At 63.0% G+C, this 7827-nt stretch overlaps 2 protein-coding genes across 2 annotated transcripts in view; both read right to left on the minus strand.

The window, feature by feature from the left end:
- LOC101651472 (mesothelin-like protein) overlaps nt 1–2437 on the minus strand; it is an 8742-nt gene extending 6305 nt beyond the window's left edge. Inside the window, exons 1-3 of the mRNA XM_004706120.1 lie at nt 2422–2437; nt 1678–1786; nt 965–1085 (exon numbers count right to left, since the gene is read on the minus strand). Of these exons, the coding sequence (XP_004706177.1) occupies nt 965–1085; nt 1678–1786; nt 2422–2437 (246 nt within the window). The remainder of the gene's footprint in view (nt 1–964; nt 1086–1677; nt 1787–2421) is intronic.
- Nucleotides 2438–5601: 3164 nt separating this feature from the next.
- RPUSD1 (RNA pseudouridine synthase domain containing 1) overlaps nt 5602–7827 on the minus strand; it is a 3576-nt gene continuing 1350 nt past the window's right edge. Inside the window, exons 3-6 of the mRNA XM_004706121.2 lie at nt 7802–7826; nt 7588–7690; nt 7096–7197; nt 5602–6554 (exon numbers count right to left, since the gene is read on the minus strand). Coding sequence (XP_004706178.2) covers nt 6157–6554; nt 7096–7197; nt 7588–7690; nt 7802–7826 — 628 coding nt within the window. The 3' untranslated portion in view covers nt 5602–6156. The remainder of the gene's footprint in view (nt 6555–7095; nt 7198–7587; nt 7691–7801; nt 7827) is intronic.

Here is a 7827-nt window from a genome sequence, read left to right on the forward strand (position 1 = left end):
TGTGTCCCCCCCACCCCCACCCCTGTCTCCTGGACGAACGTCCTCTTTCTCACTGCCCCTCCACGTGACCAAGCAGGATGTCCTTCTCCCAGGACGGGTCTCTCCTGACCACAGGTCCAAAGTATGCAAGATGAGGTCTTGCCATCCTTGTCTCTAAGGAGCACTCTGGCCCTACTTCTTCCAAGACAGATTGGTTTGTCCTGTTGGCGGTCCCCACACGTTTACTGTTCTTCACCAGCACCACATCCATCGACTCTTCCGCAGTCTTCCAACTTTCTTGTGCACAGGAGGCGATCGAAAATCCCATGGCTCGGGGTTCTACTCAGGCACAGAAAGAATGCCGAGGCTCCGATGGGGGGCACAGCATCGGGGCACAGCACTCGAGAGGCGAGTGAAAGAGGCCAGACACAAAAGCCCAGGGATTTTCTTGGTTCTGCTTCCATTAGTATCGAAGAGCCAAGACACTGCTCTGCGGACTAAGGCGCGCCTGAACGAAGCCTGGTATTTTCCATCTCCTCATATAGATACATGAGAGCCGGAGGAGGATGAAGGGAGATTGGGGAAGAACGGGTGTCTGCCCTTGAATTACGGTGTTGGCAAAGAATGCTGACATGGGAGCGACAGAGGAACTCACCTGCCCAACATGGGGCAACTGGTGGAGAATTGGCTAAAGAGTCCTAGGGAGTCCAAAGGGAGGCAGCCCGCCCAGAAGGATCAACATCCAGTTGTCTTGGGTGAGCCAACGCGATGCATCCTGGGTCATTCTGAGGCTGGTAGGGTTGCTGTGTTTCCAGAACATTCTCTGAGGTCCCTCAACCAGCACTCACATGTTCCCCACCCGCTGGGGTTGGGGAAACCCTCTGACCTGTGCAGACCAATGCCCAGCCCCCTGGCCATCCCAGGAACCCACTCCCTGAACAGCCTGCCTCTCTGCCTGCTCTTCTTGGGCCTTAGTCGTACTCACCTGCCAGGCTCCCAGGGGCACCTGCTGGGCTGCCATCCTTCTGACCAGAGTGGACAGCTGGTCCCGGCTCAGCTGACCAGCTGGCTGACACCAGAAGTCACGCAGGAGGGAGGCGTTGGCACTGGGCATGAAGGAGGTGGGCATGAGCCTACAGGGTCAGGGTCCACCAGTACATGATAGCTGAGAAGCCCCTCTCACTCACTCACTCACTCATTCATTCACTCACTCACTTATTCATTCATTCACTCATTCATTTACTCACTCACTCATTCACTCCCTCTCATCAGCCCTCTATCCCTCCCTTCCGGAGCACCAGCCGGCTCCAAGCTCTGAGCTACTGCAGGACTCAGACACAGGCCCTGCTATGCTCTCACTCACTCATTCATTCATCCATTCAATCCTTTCCAAGGCCCAGTCCCCGATGGCTCTGGACTCCTCCAGCCGGGCTCCAGGGGCCCTGGACAGCTGCTATGACCAGGGAAGCCTGCGTGGGATTTGGGGAGTTCTCGTGGAGCCTAGGAGGCCAGGCCAGAGTCCCCGCTGGACAAAAATTGACAGTCTGAAGGAGAGGTGGTGAGCCTGGTCATCTTCTGTTGGGGACAGGGAGCGTGACCACAGGCAAGACTCCTGCTGGGCCCTCGCCTGCCTTCCCTGTCCCCTCTAGCATGTGGGTTGGGTACTGAGGGAGGAACCCCCTGCCCAGCAGTACTCACCTGGCCCACTGGCCAGCCCCATCGCCGTCCAGCTTGTCCTGGGTCTCAGGGCTTGAGCAGTGTGCTGTGAGAGACACCAGGAGGGCAAGGCCTGGGCCGGCCAGGACGCCTGCAACAGAAGAGTCAGTAAGTGCAGAGAGCCCCCACCATGGCATTGTAGCCACTGGCAGCCCTCGGGTCACCCTGTGTCAGAGGGGGCCTTGGGAGTGGACATATGAGTACAAACTCCGTCTCCCCACAACTCATCTCTGAAGTCTCTGGGCCTCCCATCAGAACTGGGGTTCCTGGCACTGTCACCAGGAGCCCTGGTGGGTAGCGCTGGACTGATAGCCTAAGGGTCGGCAGTTCAAATCCACCAGCCGCTCTGAGGAAGAAGGCCGTCTGCTTCTGTGGAGATGGCAGCCTGGGGCAGGGGGCAGGGGGCAGCTCTACTTTGTCCTACAGGGTCACTGTGGGTCAGAACCCACTCAACGGTAACGTTGGGTTTGGCTCACTTCCCTGCCTTAGAAACCCAGGCAAGAAGTGGGGCTGGGGTCCCCTCTTTCCACACCCCCACTTAATGAGGTCTCTTCTGCAGCAGCAGGAGGGCTCCAGGGGTGGGGACCCCACACGGCCCTGCCCACCATCCCCGCACACGGTGGGGTGCTCTGTCCCCTGAGGAGCTGCATCACCAGCAGCTGGCACCCCCCACCCCGCTCCCCAGGGCCCCAGCCACACAGGGTCTTCCTCAGTGAGAGGTCTCACCGGCCCAGGGGCCCATGTCCACTCAGCCAGCGAAGGTTGTCCTGCCCGCAACGTCCCGGGGGGTGGGGGAGGCTCGAGGTCACAGGCAGCAACAGGGTCGTGGATGTGCTGTGGGTGAGTGGAGGGCGTGATCAGGCGCCCCCCACTCCCGTTAACCACAGGGCTGGGCGGGGGACACTTCCTGCTCACCGGGCTCCAGCAGTTCTCTCCCTCTCCTCAGGAAGAAGAGCCTGACCACAGACAACAAGATGTTGTTCCCAAACAAAAGGGAGCAGCCGGAGGGAGGGGGCCAGTGAGCTGGAGCCTTCCTTATCTCAGGTCGGGGCTCTGGGGACCCAGCGGCTGTAGCGCCTCCAATTAAGGTGACAAACAGACGCACAGGAGGCAGCGGCTGCTGTCCCTGTAACCCCACAAGGCGCCTTAGCGGGAGGCCAGGCGTCTCCCCCGCCCGCCCGCCCGCCTGCCCATGGTGGTGTTTCTCCCTGTGTGCTGCTCAGGATGGCCGGCGGGGCAGACCCTATGGCCCCTCTGGGGCTCCACTCAGACACCCAGCTCAGGACAGGACCTGGCCCCAGGTGACGGCGCTGCCTCAGCCTCCTGGGCGGACAGGACACACAAACCAGCACTCAGAGGCTGGGGGACAAGTGTCCAGGGAGCGCGCGGCCAGCTTTGGGCCTCCTGACCCTCTGGAAATGGCCCAGCAGGCAGACCGTGGGGCTGTCTCTTCCCAATCCCAGCAGGGGACACATCTGAAGTCCACTCACCCTCTCACCTGCGGCTAGAAGTACCGTCAGCAGATGGTGGGAGGTTGGCGACCCCAGCTGTCTGGGGAGCAGGCTCAACCTGCTTTGAAGAGTCCTGAGGTACAGGGGCCTGATGGGAGGGATGCTTGGGGCTCTCCACACTCCTCCATGTCCTGCCCGCAGGTGGCACGCCACAGCCCCGCGCCCGCCGCCCACTCCTGAGAAGGAGCTGCTTCAGGGCGGGGACTTGGCACTGTGGTGCTGCCCCCGGGGGCCCCAGGCACGGCGGGCACCTGCTCCCAGCCCTGGGGGAGCTGGTGCTGAGCTCACGGCTGGCAGCCGCCCAGCTGTCCACGCACCGGGCCTGGGGGCATGTGCAGGGCTGGTCAGCCTGGTGTCCTTGGGACATGGCCACACCTGCAGGCCAGACACAATGCCTGCCTGTGGGTGGAAATGAGGCCCGCTTCCACCCTGAGCCCTGAGGCATGTTACTGTGTGCCAACGGGCATCACTGTACCCGGTGTGTGTTCTCTATCCTCTGCTGGGGACCTCCTTACTCTCTGCCGCATCCAATTCCCACACCCACCCAGGGTGTTGCCTACTACCACTGGGCTGCCTGGGCTCAGGGCACAGCCAGGGAACCGAGAGGTACAGAGAGAGGAGGAATGGCTGGGTCTAGTGCCTGGATGGGCAGAGAAGCTGTGTGTCCAGGAGGTGGGCAAGGATCCTTGGACACAGCGGGAAGAGCTAGGCAAGGTGGGCAGTCTTCTCCAAGGGGGCCCAGTGCTCAGGTCAGCTGCCCAGCCGACCCTCCATCCTGCTTCCCCTCTCTCCATCCACCAGCCAACCTTGTCTGTCTGCCCTTCCCCCTGCTCTGGGCACTCAATCCCTCCTTCAAGGTTGACCAGCCCAGCATGCCCACCTCTGGGCTTCCTGATGGCCGCCCAGTGCCAGACAGCCTGGCTGTTCCACCCACAGAACAGGGAGCAGGGTCTTTCTCACAGACCCTAGCCCTTGGAGAGCCACCTGGCACCTGGGGCAGACAGAGGAGGTGTCTCAGTGCTTCTGCTCCCCGGACTTTCCCCTGCTGCTTCTGGGGCTTCCCCATTCCCCTGCAGCTTCCTGGAACCCAGGGTGGGCGCAGTGATGTGGGGACAGCGCTTAGCTTTATCGGGGGATGGAGGCCCCTTCTCCAGCCAGGGAAAAGGCAACTACAAGAGCAAGGAGCAGCCTGCCCAGCCCACAGCTGGGTGCACAGGGGGCCTGAGGCTGTCCCCCAGGGTGTGGGGAGGGACTGGGTTCCAGAGGGCCTGAGGCTGTCCCCACAGTGGCTGTGGAGTGGCCCAGTGCAAAGGGGGCACAAGACTGTCCCTTCCACCCCAGTGTGTGGGGAGTGGCTGGGAGCATGGAGGGTGTGAGGATGTTGCTCCCAGCAGGTGGGGAGTAGCTTGGTTCATGTGGGGCCCAAGGCTGTCCTCTCAGTGTGTGGGGAGTGGCCTTGGGGGCACTAGCTGTCTGAGGGAGCCCCTCAGCACTGGCCAGCCCTGGTTTTAGGCCACTTCGGGGACGTGATGGGATAGGCCTGCCTGAGTCCAGGTGGAGGGGCTTCAGCGAGCACCCAGTAGTCCTGGCTCAGCCACAGAGCCCATGGACCCAGGCCTGTGGCGAGTGCCAGCTGCTGGGAACAGCTGAGCTTGTGCCCTTAGTCAGGGGACGGCGGGCCAGCGCCCCGTGTGGCAGGGACAGGCATGACGACCCGCAGCGGGGTTGCTGAGGGCGGGGCCGACGTCGGGGCATCTCATTTCCTCTCGCCGCTCTCACCGGCGCCGCGCCCGCGTGCTTGTGCGTTGGCCCACCGGGTTGCAGAAGCGCGCTTTTGCGGCTGTTGCTCTGGGCAGGCAGGAGGCTAGGGGTGGCTGGTCTGGGAATATGGCCGGCAGTGTGCGGTGGACGGGGTCAGCTCCTTTGAGAACTGGGAGGCGGAGTTTGTGGAGGCAGGGTGGGCAAGAAGGGTCCCACCGCGGGGTTGCTACTGTGGGTGGGGTATCCTGTGGCCTCTGACCCACTAACATCCCCCCTTCACAGGTGGGAAAACTGAGGCACAGGGGCCCACCCTGAGGGGGTATGCCATCTGACCCTAGGCCTCTGTTGTGGCTCCAGTGTGGCCTATCCCGCCACCCCTCTGAGACACTGGGGGTCTGGCAGCAAAGTGGGGGGTGACTCTGAGGGTCCTGAAGCTGGATGCTTTCAGCTGGGAGGTCTCTGCCCTCCCCAGAGCTGTGACTGGAGGATGTCCCGTACATAGCCAGGGCTGTCAGCAGCAGGCACCCCTAGGTGGCCAGGCATCTCTGGCAGAGGCCTGCAGGTTCAGGAGGGCGTGTGTGGACCATGTCCCCAGCAGCCCCTGGGCCAGAACATTAGACACATTCTCCAGCGCTCTCAGTGAGTTTCTTTAATCCCCGGAGCTCAGCTGCGGTTGGCACATTACAGGAAGACAGGGACGGAGTCTGGCGGGCTGGGTGGGAGTGGGCAGAGCTGGCAGCAGGCTGGGCCTCCGAAGGCTCCCAGGGGAGCAGCAGCCCCGTGGTGATGTGCAGTGGGGTGGGGAGCAGCTGGGGGCCCAGGCAGAGCCCGAGGAAGCAAAGGCACAGAGCAGGGCCAGTCGGTAGGCAGGGCCTGAGGTGGTGGGAGGGGCAGCCCAAAACAAGTGGCTCCCAAGGGGCAGGTGCGGTGGTAGCTGGGGACCTGGGCCCACTGTACCCTGTCTTGCTGGGTGGCCATGGGATCAGTCCCAGTTCTGCCCTGTCTGAGTCCAGGGCCCTGGGGTAGGGACTCAGGCAGCCATAAGACTCATTTCTCCTGCCGGCCATCCCCTGGCAGGGCTCAGCCCTGTCTGTGATGGGCAGCTGGCAGCTACCTGCATGTCCTCTGGGGTAGCCACCTGCCTTCTTGGGATGGGTCCCAGCTGCCACCACCCTGACTGGCTGCCTGCTCAGCTGTCTGGCTCCAGTGCCCACTCCAATAGCCACTGCAGGCACGATGCCCGTTGGGCTTCCGTCTCAGGGGCTGTAGGGCGGGTCGCCTCAGGGCTGTGGGGGCGGGGACCACTGGCCGCTGGTTCAGGATCCGGCGCTGCCCGCAGGGCCAGGATGAGCTGGTTGAGGGGGCGCACAAGGGTGTGTGGGCTCCAGCACGCATCCAGCGCGGGCACGAAGGGGTCGGGTGTGCAGGCCTCCACACGCTCTACGTCGGTGGGCACCCGCAGGTACAGTGCATGCAGCATCATCCGGAAGGGCTGCTCCTCCCAGCCGCCGCCCCGTCCGTAGGTCAAGTCACCCACCACTGGGTGGCCCTGGGCGCTGCAGTGCACGCGAAGTTGGTGGGTCCGCCCTGCAGTGAGGGGCAAGTCAGTGGAGCCTCCACAGGTGCCCCCTCCCAAATAGACACCCCAGAAAAGGCACTTTCCAACCCCTCCACAGGGAGAGGGTCAGATCCCAGACAGGAAGACCCCAGTGGGCAAGAAGACCCCCAACCCCATGATTCATTGATAGCAACGGCGGCCGGGCTGCCCACCACCGTTTCCTCCCAGGTGCAGGCTACCACTTTAACCAGTGCGACACCAGGCCTCCTTTCCAGACCTCATGCACAACCCCCAACCACCCTGGGACCAATTTCCACTAGTACAGACACTAGCATAAGACAGCAAAGCTGCCGCCCCTGGCGTCCTAGGCTGTAAGTCCCTACAGAAACAGGAAGCGGCCGCTGGGTTTGAACCACCGCCTCCGTAGTTAGCAGCCAACCATGTATCCGCTTCTCTACCAGGGCTCCCCCTAAGATGTCCCTAGGTCCAGCGTGGGCCCCCTCAGAGCAGGTTATCAGGGGGGGCCCAGGCAGGTGATTTTCCCTCACCCAGACCCCTCACCCAGCACACCTGTGAGCGGCTGCAGCAGAACCTTGGAGACAGGGTCCCCCGAGTACAGCCCGTGCTCTAGGACCATCAGCTCTGTCAGGCTGGGCTTCGGGTTCTCACAGCCTGGATGGAAGGCAGGGAGGGGTCGGCTTTCCCAGCTCCTCCCCTTCCCCAGGCCCCGCCCCTCCATGGACCCCACTTTCTCTACTGAGATCCATGCCCCCGCCCACAGGCCCGCCTCACACCTGTGCCACACCTCACAACTGAGCTTTCCCTGGTCCCGCCCTCTCCAGGCCGCCCCACTCATGCCCCATCCCACCAGGAAGGCCAGCTCCACCCTCCCCATGTCCTGTCTCTAGGTCACACTGACTCCTCTTCATACTTCCCGGGCCTCGTCCCTCGCCACTAAATCTCAGATCCCGCCCCACGGCCTCACCAGCTCCAGTCACCCCACCCCTGACTCGCCCCCAAAGATCCCTGGCCTGGCTCTCTCGCGACTCGCGCAGCCCGCACCTGGCGTGCCCTCTATGCACATGGTGTGAGAGCGGCCTTCCGCGCTGCTCTTCCCGATGGCATAGCTGATGGTCATGCGGCTCTCCTGGACGTGCCCCCGCACCTGTCGGGCAGGTGAGGCACTCGCTGCTCAAGGGCCTAGCTCGGCGGCCAGTGGGGCAGCATAGAGCAGACGGGGGCGGGGCTGCGGCTCCCTCTTCCAGGAGGGCCTTACCAGTGCCAGGTAAGCCTTGGTGACCC

The sequence above is a fragment of the Echinops telfairi genome, unplaced genomic scaffold (genome assembly GCF_000313985.2).
Source record: "Echinops telfairi isolate 266 unplaced genomic scaffold, ASM31398v2 ScPeMD7_5;HRSCAF=22, whole genome shotgun sequence".
In the NCBI taxonomy this organism is placed as follows: Eukaryota; Metazoa; Chordata; class Mammalia; order Afrosoricida; family Tenrecidae; genus Echinops; species Echinops telfairi.